Source organism: Eucyclogobius newberryi, unplaced genomic scaffold, assembly GCF_026437365.1.
Source record: "Eucyclogobius newberryi isolate DKJ021-1_F unplaced genomic scaffold, fEucNew1.0.hap1 SCAF_3, whole genome shotgun sequence".
Taxonomy (NCBI): domain Eukaryota; kingdom Metazoa; phylum Chordata; class Actinopteri; order Gobiiformes; family Gobiidae; genus Eucyclogobius; species Eucyclogobius newberryi.
Genome location: NW_027315945.1, coordinates 2,502,351 through 2,522,140, shown reverse-complemented (window position 1 = coordinate 2,522,140; position 19,790 = coordinate 2,502,351). Strand labels below are relative to the sequence as shown.

Sequence of the window (19,790 nt, the reverse complement as noted above, 5' to 3'; positions counted from 1 at the left end):
TTTCACTTCTTACAATGCACGTGAGAGGCCTCAATAAGAGCCGAGATGAAGGCAGATCACAGCACAAGGTTTGACAAGGTTCTGGTGGAACTCCTTAGAGGGGCAGCCGGAGCAGCAGCGCAGCTCGAATAACACAGATGAGGGCGCTGAGAGCCGAGGTCAAGCTTTTCAAGGCGTACATTTAATGACTCTAGAACAAATGTTTGGATCTCACGTCCAGATCCCACCAAAACAATCTGAGGCTTGTTGGAGTGTTGGAGAATGAGAAAATGGACAGCGCGGTGTAATCTTCCCTCGAAAAAACGTACTAGTGAGGTCCTGGCTGGACCTCGAGTCACAGCCGCCCGTTTTAAATTGGAAAGGGCGCACAGGGTCAGCCAAAAACCAATGCAGATATCCAGAGAGCCCTGATAATGAGGTTTTTTAACCACAGAGATGAGGAACAGGTCTTACGGGCTTAAAGGAGAGATCCTCTATGGCCAAAAGACTATCTTCTTCATTCCGGACCTAGCAATGGGATTTTTTTTAACAACGAGCCGAGTTCCATCATGTTTCATGAGGAGCTCAAGAGAAGATGACTATGACTCTATGAAGCCACTTGGTTGATGACATACGAAGGTAAAAGACAGATAAACACCAGCAGAAGCAGAAGTGCTTCTGAAGAGTAAAGAGAGGAATGAGAGGCAGGAATTGGTCAGTTTTCGTTTTCCATAATGATACTTAACTTAGAGTAGACGATTTATTTTAAGCATTTTACTTTATTATACTTTAATTAAATGTTTTAGTTATTTTCATGAAGCTAAACTAAGATAGTGGCTTATAACCTTTTTGTTTTGGGCCTATTTTAATGTTTAGTGCACAAGGTGCAGAAGTGCCTGAGTTTGTGTTTCTAGAGAAACTATTTGTTGTCATGGCGATGTAACACAGGACATTGCTTCATACATTTGATTTATTTTCATGTCACTTAAGACTTGGTTTGGGCATTATGGTCAGGCTTATTAGAGCTACATAAACTAGTGGTTTGGTGCATTTACTGTTTCTAGTGTCATATTCTTGATAAAGTGCCAGATGATCGGATTCACAGGAGCTGAGCTAATTAAATACAACTAATAAATAAAATATTCTATTTGGTCGGTTTTGGGTCCATTGCATGTTTTTGGCATGGATCCTTTTGTTTTTCAGATTCCCTTTTTTGGGGATTTGTGTTTATGCAGTTCTTGTTTTTATGTGTTGATTTTGACTGTGAGAAGTTCATATTTTTGGGGCTAAGGGTTAATTCAAAACAGACTAGTAGCAAATAGCAGCCTTTTAATGTTAGAGGCAAATTAAACCCAATCCCAGTAAAATATACTAACAAACATGAGAGAAGAAAAAATAGATGGATTATATACTTACAAGAAACCAATCTAAAAGATCTAGAACATTAAAAACTGAGTTTTGAACATAAAGACAAAGATGACAGATTTGTAATGGTGAAATCCTTATTAATGGAAAGGTCTTTACTCTACTAAATGTTTATATTCTAGCAGGGAGCAATGTCACTTTCACATGTTATAGACATGAGGGAGCCTAATCTGAGGCAGCGATGACAGGTTTTTTATAGCTGGATAAAGTGTGAGTAAAATCATGGCTTTTATTTTCTTATTAGTCTTAAGACTAAAGCTCAAGTCCACAACTATTTGTACAGTGTCTGCTCTATTGAACCTATGCAACTGAACTAAAGTAAGCCTATTTTGTTGTCCTTTATTTCATTCAAGATGTTGCACTGCAGTGCAGACTTCTATGGAGCCTTTTCTACCTTCTTTTCTCTATGGAGGCTTTGCCTGGAATGTTCCACTATGGCATTATATGTATTTATCTTGTGTTTATTCAATAACAGGCTTAGAGTTACTACTGTCAGCAGGGTCACCTTTTTACAGATCTGACCTGTAACTAGGCCTGGAGGGGCCACTGCTCGTCTCCATGGAAACATCATCATTCAAAACATTGTCCAGTGGACCAGCACCCCACCAACCACTGCCCTGTCCTCTTTTCCTTCTCATTCTAATGACAGAGCAAACCAACAGCACATTTCATTCATTTCATTGTTGGAGACAGTCAATGTGTCACTGTTATCGATCACTAACGAGACTCACAATGAATTCATCTGCTGTATTTAATACCATTGTTATCATTGAAATGATCCCTGAACAAATTGAGAATAAAACTCCCAAAGCGGCTGCTTCCTCCTTTGACCTGGCGCGCACTGCACAGGGAGTGTGCAAGAAAGATGCAGACGCACAGAGGAGGTGCTCAGAGGAGGTGCTCAGAGGAGGTACTCAGAGGAGGTGCTCAGAGGAGGTGCTCAGAGGAGGTGCTCAGAGGAGGTGCTCAGAGGAGGTGCTCAGAGGAGGTGCTCAGAGGAGGTGCTCAGAGGAGGTGCTCAGAGTTCACTTCAAAGATTGTTATGGCAGTTTGCACTATCATATCTGAGAAACCAGGGGAACAGAGCAGGATGAAGGTCAGATTTCATAGTGACCAACAGTTGTAGAGGCCGACAGCGGCAGGTCAATGAGGTGGAACAATCTAACATTTCCAAGTTTTCCCTCATGTTTTTGAGAAAATACTGTGGGATTGAAAGCTGCAACTACTACTACTACTACTACTACTACTACTACTACTACTACTACTACTACTACTACTACTACTACCACTACTACTACCACTACTACTACCACTACCACCACCACCACCACTACTTTAGTAGTACTACTACTGTAGTAGTACTACTACTACTACTACTACTATTACAGTAGTACTACTACTACTACTACTACTACAGTAGTAGTACTACTGCTAGTGTGGTGCTGAATGGACAGCACATGGGGAAGTCTGTCCCTTCAATGTGAATGTAAAGGATTCAAAATTGGATATGAAGATGAAATCTGACACATAGTTTAAGCATTAAACTAATGCAATAATTGCTCCTGTGGTTGTATTTGGGCTGTGGAAATAATTTAGAAAAACTATAGCATAATATTGAAAAAAAATAACTGAACTAGTTCATTTTTTGGAGCTGTGAACTTAGTTCAAAATGTTGAATTGTGAACTATGAACTGAACTAGTTCATGTAGAAAGTGAACTTTCCCAACACTGGGTGCATCCTGGTGCAGTGGAAAAGACAATAACATCCAGGGAGTCCTAAGGGGATTTCAGACCACGGTGTCAGAATTCCCGCCAGATTCCCTGAGTTGGTGCATTTGAAGGCAGAAACTAAAAATCACCAGCAGACGCGCACCCAAGGCGTCCAAAGTGCAAGTGCAGTTGAGGAGTTGTTGGATTTGCTGGTGTGGCTGTTCTCTTGGTGTGATGGCAGACCAGGTTGAAAGAGTGACTTTGGTGTAATTGCACAGCCCAACAATGGAGACAATCGGCTCGTGGCTTGTCTGGGTCAAGCGATACAGAGCAGAGTTAAGGGAAGATCATCACGCCTGGGTGTGGCTCCTCTGAGTCTCTGGACGTCGTGGTGTGAACCTAGCTCTATACTTTACAAATTGTTAAATTAGAAGCATTAGCAGTTCATATTAACTGAAATCAAAAGCTATTTCAATCAGAACATCTGAACAGGTCAAGTTCCATGTGAACATTGGAGCCTTATTTGACAGGAGCTTCATCCATTGAACTTGTGAGTTTGTGGAGTTTCTGCTTGAATTTCTTTGCGTCAGAATTACCTCCCAGAGCTGCGCTTTGGATGTCAACTGCCTCCTGCCCATAGATCTTTTTCTTTGAGCCTTCTTGATAAGGGCACTGTCAGGAAGTCAGTGCTCCCCCTGCAGGGGGAGTCGGCACTCCCCCTGCGGGTGGAGTCAGGTACGTTGAGCTGGGAGAGCTTGTCTGGAGCAGAGCAGGAGGTGGTGTTGATCCTGGTGTAGGTTCCTGGTGAGTCCAGGTGCTGCAGGTGAAGTGGAGAGCCAGGTTGATGGCGTCGTCCACAGACTTGTTAGCTCTGTAGCAAGGAGGGACAGGGACAACGATGGACAACTTGAAGCTGGGACATGGCATGACTCCACCCTATGATCTCTCTGGTCTTGTGCTGTTTTTTATGTTTGAGGTTATTTGTTATACATTTAAACATATTTGCCTGTAAAACCCACATCATTGTGAGTCATTAGGCTCATATCAAAGTCAAGACTTAAGTCACAAACGTTTAGCCATAAGTCAAGTCAAGTCTTTGTGGTACATTAGTCAAATAAGTCATATTTATCTGGTGTATGACCAGAGTGCACAATGCACCCAAAGGCCTGAAGATGGTGTACGATGTACCAACTTCAAACCGATGTTAACATGCACAGGAAATCTACATTTGTGCTGTATTGCCCCTTAATCTTTTTGGCATTAGGGTGAGCTTCAACAAAAATAAAGTTACAGTGAATACTTTGCACTTCAGCCTTGACCAGTGACGCAGCTGCAGACAGCTCGGTCTGATGCTCCTGACCACACGGGTTTGGTCCAGTCGAGTCATGTTGCTCAAGTTTCCCACCTTATAATATGGTCATAGGGTTATCAATCTAACTATTAAGCTGTGGCTTTCAGAGATTCTAAGTTTTTCAAAAAAAGCGTAAATTCACAATGTTTCGTCCGTAAGGACAGGTGCGGAGATCTTGGAATTGATCCAAAAATATCCAATAGCCAAAGGAATTTAGGCGCTAAAGTTCCTTTGTATCATGACAGGTGCAGGAGCCTGTCTGTTTGTCCTCTCACCATCTCCACCTGTTGGATTTTCATTAGCCTCTGGTCTTAATGTTTTTTTTCTAAAAGTACTATTATGTAACCCTCTTACACAACCCAGATGAAGCTATTAAACATGGCCTGTCAGAGAGCTGTCAGTCACCTTGTGCTTCTACAGCCACATTTCCATCGCTCCGTGTTTCCTGATCTCCTGGAACAGAACTGGCTGTGCTTCAGTTTTGCACATAACACTGTTGATGAGCACTAGCAGTGAATGACAAAATCTCATTATTACTTGTTTTAATCATGCTTATTCTCCTAATGCTGTGACTGTGAATACATTTGGAGTACATTTTTTTGAAATCAATATTCAATCCACAGTATGTACTGCTACTTAGAGCAGCTTTTGCAATGTACTAAGTATGATTATCTAAATTGTGATGTTGAATTAGATATGATAACTTGCACACATGCTGACTTGTGTGTGAGTTTTATTGCTTGTAATGATATCCTGACCTATGCCGGCCCTTCTGTTGTAGACAACCGGCCCCGGAGGAAGAGTATCGCCACTGGAAAGCAGCCCAGCATGGACGTGTCTCCCACTGCCCCTCTTCAACCCTTCCGACAATCCGTGAGTAACCCGCCCTGCTCCCGGCCCCGCTCGCTGCCCCCCACCCTGTCCATTGCCCCCTCCTCTGTCCCGGGCTCCCGGCGCTGTAGTGGGGCCCCTCCGCACCCCTACCCCTCGACACTGTCCGTTGCCCCGCCGCCCAGACTGTACCAGCAGAGAGCGTCCTCCTCGCTGCCCCTGCCCTCCTCCCTTTCGTTCAGCCAGCCCCACATGCCTGCCCCCCCCCTTCTCACGTCTCACTGGGCGGCTGACCGCTCGGGGTCGCAGCTGGGAGGATCCTATATTGCACCGTTACCACCTGTGGAGGTAGGTGGCACCAGGCACCAGCAGCTCACAGAAGTTGTGGTGGCCATTATGAGGTGACAATAGAAAACATATGCCAGCAGAGTTAAGAGGCTTCATAAATTAGAGTAAATGATATTTTTTAACATAAAACATATTGATTACATAAGAATGATTAATGGTTTTCATCGAGCCTTTGTCATGTGGCTGTATCTCCTCTTTCAGAGCTTCCTCAGTAAAAGGCTTAAGGGCTCCATCAAACGCGCCAAGAGCCAGCCCAAGCTGGACCGATCCAGCAGCTTTCGCCACATGATCCTCCCTCGCTTCCGCAGTGCTGACCAGGAGAGGTAGGTTCACTGCATGCCAGCTCCATAGTGTCACCAAAGTCTCTCACCATCCACCAGAATCAGAATAAGGTTTATTGCCATTGTCAATGAACAAAACATAGGAACTTGTCCTGGTGATTCAGAGCAACACAAACAACAAAACAACCAACAATGAACAAGTCATTACAACAAGCTGTCAGACACAAAATAATAATAGAATACAAATAAAAGATTTGCTTAATCTAGATTAAACTTGTTCCTGTCCCTGCCTCTGCTTTATTCTTGGGGTCATGAATGTAACAGTTTATTAGCAGAAGCTAGAACTTGCTCCCTGTCACAGCCACATCTCATGTTCATTTGAGTCAGTGACATTGCACAGTTTAGATCATTCTATTCTCCTGGACCCCAAAGAATGACCCGCAGCTGCTAATGATGCAGGGTCAGGTTTTTTTACAACCTGCAGGTCCTACAAATGCCAGAAATATACATGGTTTTAAAAATCAATTCTGGGGGGTAATTTACTCATATGTGCTCAAAAGGGTCTTGAGAGGTGAAGGAGTAATGTTTCATGCAACAGGCCAAACAGAGCGGGCACTACACTTCCATCAGCTATTCAACACACACAGTAGCATTTAACACTGTTACATTTTTGGAAAATGCTATATTCACCCAAACGAGGCATTCAAATTAGGGTTGCAACAAATAATCGAGTAAATCGAGTAATTTGATTGCAAAAAACCTTTAATTATCATCATTTTATTGCCTCAATGATTCATTTAATTTGGATATTTAATCAAAAAAACGTGTGAATCTGTGGTGCTTGGAGTTTGTTCCACGCAATCCTGCATTTTCTCTAAACAGAGAAAGAGCGGCATATTTTAAACTGTGTGTGACTGGGAAGAGTTTTGTCTGAAATGGAGGACACTAGTCTTTAACCTGCTGGACATTGGGACGCAGCCCTGGAACCACTGGTCTCACTTAATATAAAGTTTTACAGACAAGTTTCTTATTTAAAGTCATGTGACAGAAATGCAAATGAATTCATAGCTAATCAAGTTAATTAGTCCTTTTTATATATTCTTTATATACAAACACAGCAGTTTGGACTGAAGTGAAATGTTGCTGTTTTGGGGACAAACGTGTGTGAAATTAAGAATAAAATGTGTTGTTTTGAGCAGAAACTCCTTATCGGATATTTGTTTATCACTATGAACTATAACATGTATTTTAAAAAATGATTTAATATGTTTTTTGAAGTAAAATAGTTTACAGAATGTAAAGAAAATGAATTACTCGATTAATCAAAGAAACAAATAGACAGCCACAGCCCCAGTAGAAATGTTTGCTTCTGGTTTTGACACTTGGATTCTCTGCCCCGCCTCCTGTTCCCACACAAGCCACTCCCCTTCACAGCGACAGCACAACACAAGCACACGCCCCTTCTGAAGGCGCACTAACAGTAAACGCAAAACGCAAATAAACGCAAAGCAGAGCATTTTAAAAGCACTTATTTGCATGCGGTTGCTCACCACGGATGATCACAGCCAAATCTGTTCATTGGACATTTCTTCAGTATTAGGAGCTGCTCCTTCTTTAGAGTCCTTGTTTTAGATATTCCATTATTCCACAAGCTTTTGTTGAAGAAGCTCTAGTCCTCTGTAAAATTGTGTGCACATATTCTTCGATGGTCGCCTGTCACTGAAGCCGCTCCAGCCCCATCGTCCCCTGAGTTGCCTCATCGCAGGAATAAATAACTCAATGTTGTAGCTGTGTAGCTGCTGTTCTGTGAGCGGAGAGCAGAGCAGTATACCTGAACAGAGGGGCGTGGCAGCTAGAGGGCGCAGCAGACACTTCCTGTTTACGTAAGCTTATGGGCGGAGCACTGCAGACACTTCCTGTTTACTTAACCCTGTACAAAAGCCTTAACTTTGTACTAAGGCTTGTGAAGTAGATCCTAATACATTTTGCAGTAGTGTCCAGGAAACATGAATGAATGACATTTAAAACCACTTCACACTTGTTTCTTGATGAGAGAATAATGATATTCCCTGAGTTGTAAGGATTTATGGTAGAATTAAATTAAATTTAATTCCATTCATTTTTTGAAATGCCCAAAATCACAACAGCAGTTGCCTTGGGGACGACAGTGAAAAACAGATTAAACAATGTTCATAGAAAGCTCCTAAATGACATCCTAATCCTAATTGACATGAGAGCATATTGTGCACAAAGTGTACGGTACGATTTACCAACTTCAAACAGATTTGTGCTGTATTGCCCCTTAATCTTTTTGTCATTAGGGTGAGCTTCAACAGAAATAAAGTTACAGTGAATACTCTGCACTTCAGGCTTGACCAGTGACGCAGCTGCAGCCGACAGCTCGGTCTGATGCTCCTGACCACACGGGTTTGGTCCTCGACTGGTGTGATCTTTTGTGCATTGGTTCCAGAGAATGACCTGCTTGTGTTGTGCCTACATAGCTACATTGGCTAATTATTGTTCAGTGCTACATTATATGATCCTAAAAAAAAACTAAAACTGTGTCAATAGTAATAATAAACCCGTTATATTTACACAAAGAAATCACAGACAATAAACCACTTTGTTAAGTAATGCATCATCCATCTTCTTCCGCTTATCCGGGGCAGCAGTCTAAGCAGGGACTCCCAGACTTACCCCTCCCCAGACACTTCCTCCAACTCCTCCAGGCGTTCCCAGGCCAGCCAAGAGACATAGTCCCTCCATCATGTCCTGGGTCTTCCCTGGGGCCTCTTCCCGGTGGGACATGCCTGGAACACCTCCCCAGGGAGGAGCCAGGAGGCTCCGGAACAGATGCCCGAACCACCTCAGCTGGCGGAGCAGCAGCTCTACTCCCAGCTCCTCCTATGTGACTGAGCTCCTCCCCCTATCTCTAAGGGAGCGTCCAGCCACCTGGCGGAGGAAACTCATTTTGACCGCTTGTATCCACGATCTTGTCCTTTGGGTCATTACCCAAAGCTCATGACCATAGGTGAGGTCAGAACGTAGAGTGACCGGTAAATCTAGAGCTTTGTCTTTGGACTCAGCTCCTTCTTCACCACAACAGTCGATGCAGCGACTGCATCACTGCAGCTGCTGCACCGATCCAACTGTCGATCTCACGCTCCATCCTTCCCTCACTCGTGAACAAGACCCCGAGATACTTGAACTCCACTTGGGGCAAGGCCTCCCCATCCACCTGGAGAGGGCAAGACACCTTTTTCCTTTTTCACACTCGGCTCAAACCGTCCCAGTGCAGCTGCAGATCCGGGTTTGATGGAGACATCAGGACAACATTGTCTGCAAACAGCAGAGATGAGATCCTGTGGTCCCCAAACCGGACACCCTCCGACCCCTGACCACACCCTATGACCCCTGACCACACCCTCCGACCCCTGACCACACCCTCCGACCCCTGACGGCGCCTAGAAATTCTGTCCATAAAAACTATGAACAGAACCGGTGACAAAGAGCAGCCCTGAGGAGTCCATCATGCACTGGGAACAGGTCTGACTTACCGCAGTGAACACAGCTCCTGCTCCGGTCATACAGGGACTGGACAGCCCTGAGCAAAGGGCCCCGGACCCCGTACTCCCGGAGCACCCCCCAAAGGACACCCCGAGGGACACGGTCGAAAGCCTTCTCCAGATCCACAAAGCACATGTGGACTGGGCAAACTCCCATGAACCCTGGAGCACCTGATGGAGAGTCTAGAGCTGGTCCAGTGTTCCACGACCAGGACCAAAACCTGCTCCTCCTGAATCTGAGGTTCTACTATCGGTCAGATTCTCCTGCATGCAGTAGTTCTGTTACAGGTGGAGCTGCTGCATCAGTTGGAGTTTAAATGAGTCAGTTAATCCTAAATGCAGAGGTGCTCACGACTGCAGTCATTCTCAGCCTTTGATCACCGTGAGCCAGGTCACCGGTCACAGCGCGTGGCGTGGAAAAGCTTTATCAGTCTGGTGTCTGTTATATGTTGACTAAATCGTGTTCAGACACTTTAGATTTGCTACAAATTAGTGGCTGTGGTTCGACTGTCCCAAATTAAGAGCTTTTACTGTTTAATACACTGATCCTTCCAGCTATGCTCATGATCACACCCCGAGATCAGCACACAACAAAGGTTTCAGATGTATCTGCTACATCTGTTGTTAGCAGACAACTGTGTAGAGATCATGAGCAGAAGTGTTTCGAGAAGGTCCCAGACAGAACTGTGGCTGCACACGGGCTCAAATACTGAGGGACGGTTAACCTGAATACTACTACCTTCCCTGTTCCAACACCACACCCACCCTCTTCAGGACCCGTCTGATGCAGAGTTTCAAAGAGTCCCACTCCCATGAGTCCTTGCTGTCCCCGAGCAGTGCTGCAGAGGCGCTGGACCTTACGCTGGACGAGGATGCCATCATCAAACCTGTCCACTCCAGCATCCTGGGACAAGAGTACTGCTTCGAGGTGAGCTCATGTCCACTGTCAGGGGAGACTGTCTGGAGGTGTGTCCAAACCAAGTCGGTTTAGATGAGTCACGTTTGCGCTCTTTGCAGCAGAAAAAGACTTGTTCTTTTTGGCAACTTTTCACTCATTCTTAAAGGAATAATAGAGGACTTTTCGCCGATTTGAGAACTCAAGCGACTGTTAGTTCCTTTTCTTTAAATGCGCATATGCACACTCAGCCCCCCCTCCTGTTGTTTCCAAGAGGCCGCCTCCCATCAGACCTCGTGCAGAAGCACAAACAGCCCCGCCTCTACAGCCCCGCCTCTACAGCCCCGCCTCTACAGCCCCGCCTCTACAGCCCCGCCTCTACAGCCCCGCCTCTACAGCCCCGCCTCTACACGTGTGTTTGTTTATTACCACGACAGATCTCATCATCTCTCGTCTCTTCTGAGCTGGAACACAGTCTTTCTCTGTGTCATGTTTGTAACTGAAGGAACTCTCTAAACACACACCGACATATCAACCACACATGTGTAGCCATGGAAACGTGCTGCTATGGGAACCAGGCTGCAGGTGTGCAGCAGCACGCAGGGAATGATTGACATGTGGGAGAACTACTCGGCTGTCCACGCCACCACCAGGAAATGAGACTCAGATTGCTCGCCAAAAATCCTCTATTATTCCTTTAACCCACCCACAAAATAATAATAAGAACTTCTCAACATAATGATTCAATTTGCACTATGTTTGTTTTCAGGAGGAAATCACCTGCTTGTCTCATGAAAATTGTCTTGCTTTGCCTGGAATATTTTGCTGTGGTATAAACTTATCTTTGATTTATTCAATTAACCATATTCTGATCACCTTGGAGATGATTGTTTTATTATTTATGATGTTTTTACCACTTTAGACCATATTATGGAACATTTTAAACACATAGAGAAAAGAAAGTTTCAAACATAGACATATAATAAGTTTAATGCTCATGCGATCCATCACTATTAGTGATGCACCAATACCAGTATCAATATCTGCCCCGATACTAGAAAATATAGTGAAATGGAAATCACCTGATATAGTATATTCATTGTAGTATTTTACATATTTCACTTCATTTAGTGTTTCATGCAACTCTCGGACTGTTAGCTTACCTTTGTAATATGACCCAGAAGACGATTGTCCAACAGAAACATGAGCAGGTTTTACAGTTCAGTAGAATCACAGTCTGTCAAGTGTGATGTCATCAACAAGGCGGGACCCTGACATCTTTGCAGCCTGGACCAATCAGATGTACCAATGTTCAAAAACACATTTTCATCGTTCATTTTACACTATTTGCAGCATTCTAAAGTGATTCCTCCTTCCACATGTTTTCCTGTCATTCTAATGATTTATGAGTTCATAAGCTTTTCGCACCTTTTAGAGACCGTTGCAAGTTTTGCCGTCACGGAAAACATGCTAGACTTGCTAACAGCGCACGTCAGAGGTTTCCAAAGAGTAAAACCCACTATTATTTGTAGCTCTCTCATTTTGTCCCTAAGAGCATCTGTACCACTAGGATTTGAACGTGATTCTTTTTGCGCCTGTTTTATTCCATGGCCCAGTGTCCAACAGAAGACATTAAGTCCTTCTCTCTCTGATGCTACATTGGTTCATCAAGGGTCCTTTTGTGTAGTGTTTTAAGACACCTCCAGACAACACTTCATTTTGAGCTCTAATTGTCAGGACCATTCTGTCTTCTAAGAGAAACATTGATGCCTGGGCGTCAAGGTGTCTCCATGGTTACTAATGGCCTGTGTGGTTGTCCGTCTTCCTGCTGAACATCAGGTGACCACGTCATCGGGAACCAAGTGCTTTGCGTGTCGCTCAGCAGCCGAGAGGGACAAGTGGATTGAGAACCTTCAGAGAGCAGTCAAACCCAACAAGGTCTCTGCTTTGTGTGGTGTCCTCCTCTGTTGTCCCACTGTGACGTCCCTCTGTTTGGTGTCCTTCTGTGTTGTCCCACTGTGACGTCCCTCTGTCTGGTGTCCTTCTGTGTTGTCCCACTCTGACGTCCCTCTGTCTGGTGTCCTTCTGTGTTGTCCCACTGTGACGTCCCTCTGTGTGGTGTCCTTCTGTGTTGTCCCACTGTGACGTCCCTCTGTGTGGTGTCCTTCTGTGTTGTCCCACTGTGACGTCCCTCTGTGTGGTGTCCTTCTGTGTTGTCCCACTGTGACGTCCCTCTGTGTGGTGTCCTTCTGTGTTGTCCCACTGTGACGTCCCTCTGTGTGGTGTTATTCTGTATTGTCCCGCTCTGACATCCCTCTGTGTTGTCCCACTGCGATGTCTCTGGCACGTCCCCTCAGAAGCTGTGATTGCTGCAGTGCAGCGCTCAGGGACCATCTCCAGATGTCTTTGCGAGGCTCGGTCAGGACTATAGCAGTCGGAGGATTTGACCTATTGACCTATTGCGCATGTTTGACATTGATGTGGGAAACCTGAGCACCCAGACAGAGGAGACATGCAAACTACACAGAGAAGCTTAGTCTGGCCCAGGAGTCGAACCCGCGACCTTCTTGCTTGCTAATCTCTGTGGTGTTCTCCTCTGTTGTCCCGCTGTGACGTCCCTCTGTGTGGTGTTCTTCTCTGTTGTCCCGCTGTGACGTCCCTCTGTGTAGTGTTCTTCTCCGTTGTCCCGCTGTGACGTCCCTCTGTGTGGTGTTCTCTGTTGTCCCGCTGTGACGTCCCTCTGTGTAGTGTTCTTCTCCGTTGTCCCGCTGTGACGTCCCTCTGTGTGGTGTTCTTCTCCGTTGTCCCGCTGTGACGTCCCTCTGTGTAGTGTTCTTCTCTGTTGTCCCGCTGTGACGTCCCTCTGTGTGGTGTTCTTCTCCGTTGTCCCGCTGTGACGTCCCTCTGTGTGGTGTTCTTCTCTGTTGTCCCGCTGTGACGTCCCTCTGTGTAGTGTTCTTCTCCGTTGTCCCGCTGTGACGTCCCTCTGTGTGGTGTTCTTCTCCGTTGTCCCGCTGTGACGTCCCTCTGTGTAGTGTTCTTCTCTGTTGTCCCGCTGTGACGTCCCTCTGTGTGGTGTTCTTCTCCGTTGTCCCGCTGTGACGTCCCTCTGTGTGGTGTTCTTCTCTGTTGTCCCACTGTGACGTCCCTCTGTGTGGTGTTCTTCTCCGTTGTCCCGCTGTGACGTCCCTCTGTGTGGTGTCCTTCTGTGTTGTCCCACTGTGACGTCCCTCTGTGTGGTGTCCTTCTGTGTTGTCCCACTGTGACGTCCCTCTGTGTGGTGTTCTTCTCCGTTGTCCCGCTGTGACGTCCCTGTGTGGTGTTCTTCTCTGTTGTCCCACTGTGACGTCCCTCTGTGTGGTGTTCTTCTCTGTTGTCCCACTGTGACGTCCCTCTGTGTGGTGTTCTTCTCTGTTGTCCCACTGTGACGTCCCTCTGTGTGGTGTTCTTCTCCGTTGTCCCGCTGTGACGTCCCTCTGTGTGGTGTCCTTCTGTGTTGTCCCACTGTGACGTCCCTCTGTGTGGTGTCCTTCTGTGTTGTCCCACTGTGACGTCCCTCTGTGTGGTGTTCTTCTCCGTTGTCCCGCTGTGACGTCCCTGTGTGGTGTTCTTCTCTGTTGTCCCACTGTGACGTCCCTCTGTGTGGTGTTCTTCTCTGTTGTCCCGCTGTGACGTCCCTCTGTGTGGTGTTCTTCTCTGTTGTCCCGCTGTGACGTCCCTCTGTGTGGTGTTCTTCTCTGTTGTCCCGCTGTGACGTCCCTCTGTGTGGTGTTCTTCTCTGTTGTCCCGCTGTGACGTCCCTCTGTGTGGTGTTCTTCTCCGTTGTCCCGCTGTGACGTCCCTCTGTGTGGTGTTCTTCTCGGTCTTATGTGTAGTCCCAGTGTGTTGTCTCTATGTTGTCTTTTAGTTTGGTCCGTCTGTGTTGTCCAAATGTGGTACCATGGTTCCTCTGTTTTGTCCCTCTCTGTTTTCCCTCTTATCCGTCCCTCTGTGTCCCCCATGCTTTACCTCTCTGCCCTCTCTCTGTGCTGCCCCTCTGTGCCCTCCTTTTGTCGTCCCCCTGTGCCCTTCCTGTCTTATTCCTCTGCAACGTTCTTTTGTGAACACTCCCTCTGCGCCCTCCCTCTGCACCCTCCCTCTCCTCCTCCGTCTGCACTCTCCCTCTGCACCCTCCCTCTCCTCCTCCGTCTGCACTCTCCCTCTGCACCCTCCCTCTCCTCCTCCGTCTGCACTCTCCCTCTGCACCCTCCCTCTTTGCCCTCCGTCTGCACCCTCCCTCTGTACCCTCCTTTTTCGCCCTCCCTCTGCACTCTCCCTCTGCACCCTCCCTCTTTGCCCTCCGTCTGCACCCTCCCTCTGTACCCTCCTTTTTCGCCCTCCCTCTGCACGCTCCCTCTGCACCCTCTCTCTGCACGCTCCCTCTCCACCCTCCTTCTGTGCCCTCCCTCTGCATCCTCCCTTGGGACTCTTCCTCTGCTCCCTCCCTCTGTGCCCTCCCTCTGCCCCCTTCCTCTTCGCCCTCCGTCTTCGCCCTCCCTCTGCGCCCTCCCTCTAAACCCTCCCTCTGCATTCTCCCTCTGTGCCCTCCCTCTGCGCCCTCCCTCTGCTTTCTCCCTCTGTGCCCTCCCTCTGCACCCACCCTCTACATTCTCCCTCTGGACTCTTCCTCTGCTCCCTCCCTCTGTGCCCTCCCTCTGCCCCCTTCCTCTTCGCCCTCCGTCTTCGCCCTCCCTCTGCGCCCTCCCTCTAAACCCTCCCTCTGCATTCTCCCTCTGTGCCCTCCCTCTGCGCCCTCCCTCTGCTTTCTCCCTCTGTGCCCTCCCTCTGCACCCACCCTCTGCATTCTCCCTCTGGACTCTTCCTCTGCTCCCTCCCTCTGCGCCCTCTCTCTGCGCCGTTCCTCTGCGCCCTCCTTCTGTGCCCTCCCTCTGCACCCTCCCTCTGCGCCCTCCCACTGCATTCTCCCTCTGTGCCCTCCCTCTGCGCCCTCCCTCTGTGCCCTCCCTCTGCACCCACCCTCTGTTCCCTCCCTCTGCACCCTCCCTCTGTTTACTCCCTCTTTGCCCTTCCACTGCACCCTCCCTCTCCACCCTCCTTCTGTGCCCTCCCTATGCAACCTCCCTGTTAGCCCCCCCTCTGCACTCTCCCTCTTCACCCTCCATCTTCATCCTCCCTATTTGCCCTCCCTCTGCACGCTCCCTCTGCACCCTTCCTCTGCACCTTCCCTCTGCACCCTCCCTTTGCATTATCCCTCTGCTCCCTCCCTCTTTGTCCTCCCTCTGCACCCTCCCTCTGCTCCCTCCCTTTGCATTCTCCCTCTGCACCCTCCCTCTGCTCCCTCCCTCTGCATTCTCCCTCCGCGCCCTCCCTCTGCACTCTCCCTCTTCGCCCTCCCTCTGCATCCTCCCTCCGCACCCTCCCTCTGCTCCCTCTCTTTGCATTGTCTCTCTGCACCCTCCCTCTGCATTCTCCCTCTGCACCCTCCCTCTTCGCCCTCCCTCTATTCCCTCCCTCTTTGCCCTCCCTCTGCTCCCTCCCTCTGCATCCTCCCTCTGTATTCTCCCTCGTCACCCTCCCTTTGCGCCCTCCGTCTTTGCCCTCCCTCTGCACTCTCCCTCTTCGACCTCCCTCTGCGCCCTCCCTCTGCATTCTCCCTCTGTGCCCTCCCTCTAATCCCTCCCTCTGTGCCCTCCCTCTGCACCCACCCTCTTTTACCTCCCTCTGCGCCCTCCCTCTGTTCACTCCCTCTGTTCCCTCCCTCTGCGCCTTCCCTCTGCACCCTCCCTCTGCACCCTCCCTCTGCATTCTCCCTCTGCACCCTCCCTCTGTACCCTCCCTCTGTACCCTCCCTCTGCGCCCTCTTTCTGCACGCTCCCTCTGCACCCTCCCTCTGCGCCCTCCCTCTGCATTCTCCCTCTGGACTCTTCCTCTGCTCCCTCCCTCTGCACCCTCCCTCTGCACGCTCCCTCTTCGCCCTCCGTCTTCGCCCTCCCTCTGCACCCTCCCTCTGCGCCCTCCCTCTACATTCTCCCTCTGTGCCCTCCCTCTGCACCCACCCTCTTTTACCTCCCTCTGCGCCGTCCCTCTGCGCCCTCCCTCTGCGCCCTCCCTCTGCATTATCCCTCTGCACCCTCCCTCTGCATTCTCCCTCTGCACCCTCCCTCTGTACCCTCCCTCTGTACCCTCCCTCTGCGCCCTCTTTCTGCACGCTCCCTCTGCACCCTCCCTCTGCGCCCTCCCTCTGCATTCTCCCTCTGGACTCTTCCTCTGCTCCCTCCCTCTGCACCCTCCCTCTGCACGCTCCCTCTTCGCCCTCCGTCTTCGCCCTCCCTCTGCACCCTCCCTCTGCGCCCTCCCTCTACATTCTCCCTCTGTGCCCTCCCTCTGCACCCACCCTCTTTTACCTCCCTCTGCGCCGTCCCTCTGCGCCCTCCCTCTGCGCCCTCCCTCTGCATTATCCCTCTGTGCCCTCCCTCTGTACCCACCCTCTTATACCTCCCTCTATGCCCTCCCTCTGTTCACTCCCTCTGCTCCCTCCCTCTGTACCCTTCTTCTGTGCCCTCCCTTTGCCATCTCCCTCTGCACCCTCGCTCTGCATTCTCCCTCTGCACCCTCCCTCTTCGCCCTCCCTCTGCGCCCTCCCTCTGCACCCTCCCTCTGTACCCTCCCTCTTCGCCCTCCCTCTTCACCCTCCCTCTTCGCCCTCCCTCTTCACCCTCCCTCTGCACCCTCCCTCTTCGCCCTCCCACTTCACCCTCCCTCTTCACCCTCCCTCTGCGCCCTCCCTCTTCACCCTCCCTCTTCGCCCTCCCACTTCACCCTCCCTCTTCGCCCTCCCTCTGCGCCCTCCCTCTTCACCCTCCCTCTGCACCCTCCCTCTGCGCCCTCCTTCTGCGCCCTCCCTCTGTACCCTCCCTCTTTGCCCTCCCTCTGTACCCTCCCTCTTCGCCCTCCCTCTCCACCCTCCCTCTGCACCCTCCCTCTTTGCCCTCCCTCTTTGCCCTCCCTCTGCACCCTCCCTCTTTACCCTCCCTCTGCACCCTCCCTCTTCGCCCCCCCTCTGCGCCCTCCCTCTGCACCCTCCCTCTGTACCCTCCCTCTTTGCCCTCCCTCTGCGCCCTCCCTCTGCACCCTCCCTCTTCGCCCCCCCTCTGCACGCTCCCTCTGCGCCCTCCCTCTGCGCCCTCCCTCTGTACCCTCCCTCTTTGCCCTCCCTCTGCACCCTCCCTCTTCGCCCTCCCTCTGCACCCTCCCTCTTCGCCCTCCCTCTGCACCCTCCCTCTGTACCCTCCCTCTTTGCCCTCCCTCTACACCCTCCCTCTGCGCCCTCCCTCTTCACCCTCCCTCTGCGCCCTCCCTCTGCGCCCTCCCTCTGTACCCTCCCTCTTTGCCCTCCCCTGTACCCTCCCTCTGCACCCTCCTTCTGCATTCTCTCTCTGCACCCTCCCTCTGTACCCTCCCTCTTCGCCCTCCCTCTGCACCCTCCCTCTTCGCCCTCCCTCTGCACCCTCCCTCTGTACCCTCCCTCTTTGCCCTCCCTCTACACCCTCCCTCCACGCCCTCCCTCTGTACCCTCCCTCTTTGCCCTCCCTCTGTACCCTCCCTCGGCACCCTCCCTCTGCACCCTCCCTCTGCACCCTCCCTCTGCGCCCTCCTTCTGCGCCCTCCCTCTGCACCCTCCCTCTGCACCCTCCCTCTTTGCCCTTCCTCTGCCTCCTCCATCTGCACCCTCCCTCTGCACCCTCCCTCTGCTCCCTCCTTCTGCACCCTCCCTCTGTACCCTCCCTCTTCGCCCTCCCTCTGCACCCTCCCTCTTCGCCCTCCCCCTACACCCTCCCTCTGTACCCTCCCTCTGCACCCTCCCTCTGTGGTTATGGTTATTTTACACGCAGGAATCGGGTTCATTGCTCTTCTTTCCTCCCTCGATTGGCTCACAATTAAAACATGAATCTAACAAAATAGGTGTTGCAATATAAATTTTATATTTTAAATTAATTCATTAATTTCACTACATTCTTGTGAAATGTGTGTTCTAACTCGTCTGAAGCGCGTTCATATAGTTCTGTACCTGAACCAGGAGAGACAAAAGCTTCATATGTCTGTTTTATGTAGCCACGCCTCCTTTCTCCTTTCTCCATGCTTGTGTTCATGGACACTTGTGAGGAGGCTTGGACCATGACTGTGCTGCCTTCACAGGACAACAGCCGTAGAGTGGAAAATGTGCTCAAGTTGTGGATCATCGAGGCCCGTGAACTTCCCGCCAAAAAGCGCTACTACTGCGAGCTGTGCCTGGACGACATGTTGTACGCTCGCACCACCAGCAAACCTCGCACCGACACTGTGTTCTGGGGAGAGCACTTTGAGTTCAACAATCTGCCCGCCGTCCGCAACCTGCGCCTGCACCTGTACAAGGAGACGGACAAGAAGAGACGCAAGGTGAGCGCGTCCTACAGGGGACGGGTGTGATCTTTAAGGGCTTGTATCTGAGGAGCATTTTGATGCATCTTCTCAGTTCTTTGTCACTCTTATGCCAACTGGTGGCCAAAAGAATACAAAAATAATGTTGTTATAATTTATTATGACGGTTTATTTTGTTAAAGTTATATTCTAACTGTCTATGGAATGGGTTAGGGTTAGAGGAGAGAGGAGAGAGCGAGGAGAGAGGAGAGAGGAGAGAGCGAGGAGAGAGCGAGGAGCGAGGAGAGAGGGGAGAGAGAGGAGAGAGGAGAGAGCGAGGAGAGAGCGAGGAGAGAGGAGAGAGGGGAGAGGACGGAGCGAGGAGAGAGGAGAGAGCGAGGAGAGAGCGAGGAGAGCGCGAGGAGAGAGCGAGGAGAGAGCGAGGAGTGAGGAGAGAGCACGGAGCGAGGAGAGAGGAGAGAGGACGGAGCGAGGAGAGAGGAGAGAGGACAAAGCGAGGAGAGAGGAGAGAGCGAGGAAAGAGGAGAGAGCGAGGAGAGAGCGAGGAGAGAGGAGAGAGGAGAGAGAGAGGAGAGAGCGAGGAGTGAGGAGAGAGCGAGGAGAGAGGAGAGAGGAGAGTTATTATTCAGTGTTTTATGGTTTATCGCAAATAAAATATAAAAGCATAAAAAATGTCTAGTTTGTAAACTTTTTCACTGACAATGGAAATAATTCTGATTCTTATTAAGAACATGGAACAATTCTGTTGTTTTATTAAATTACAGATTTTTGATCTGCCAAATGCCAATCGTTCTACAACATGTGTATCACTATGTGCATCACTATGTGTATCACTATGTGTATCACTATGTGCATCACTATGTGCATCACTATGTGTATCACTATGTGCATCACTATGTGTATCACTATGTGCATCACTATGTGTATCACTATGTGTATCACTATGTGTATCACTATGTGCATCACTATGTGCATCACTATGTGTA

The 19,790-nt window shown here is 49.5% G+C and overlaps 1 protein-coding gene across 12 annotated transcripts in view; it reads left to right on the top strand.

Moving 5' to 3' along the window:
* syngap1b (synaptic Ras GTPase activating protein 1b) overlaps positions 1–19,790 on the top strand; it is a 324,464-nt gene that overhangs the window by 159,390 nt on the left and 145,284 nt on the right. For 8 of the 12 annotated variants that reach the window (XM_072460138.1, XM_072460136.1, XM_072460132.1 and 5 more), the window contains 5 exons: positions 5,247–5,644; positions 5,846–5,967; positions 10,266–10,419; positions 12,226–12,324; positions 18,583–18,822. In XM_072460138.1, the coding sequence (XP_072316239.1) occupies positions 5,247–5,644; positions 5,846–5,967; positions 10,266–10,419; positions 12,226–12,324; positions 18,583–18,822 (1,013 nt within the window). The remainder of the gene's footprint in view (positions 1–5,246; positions 5,645–5,845; positions 5,968–10,265; positions 10,420–12,225; positions 12,325–18,582; positions 18,823–19,790) is intronic. The other 4 variants (XM_072460139.1, XM_072460140.1, XM_072460143.1 and 1 more) reach the window with 2 other exon arrangements.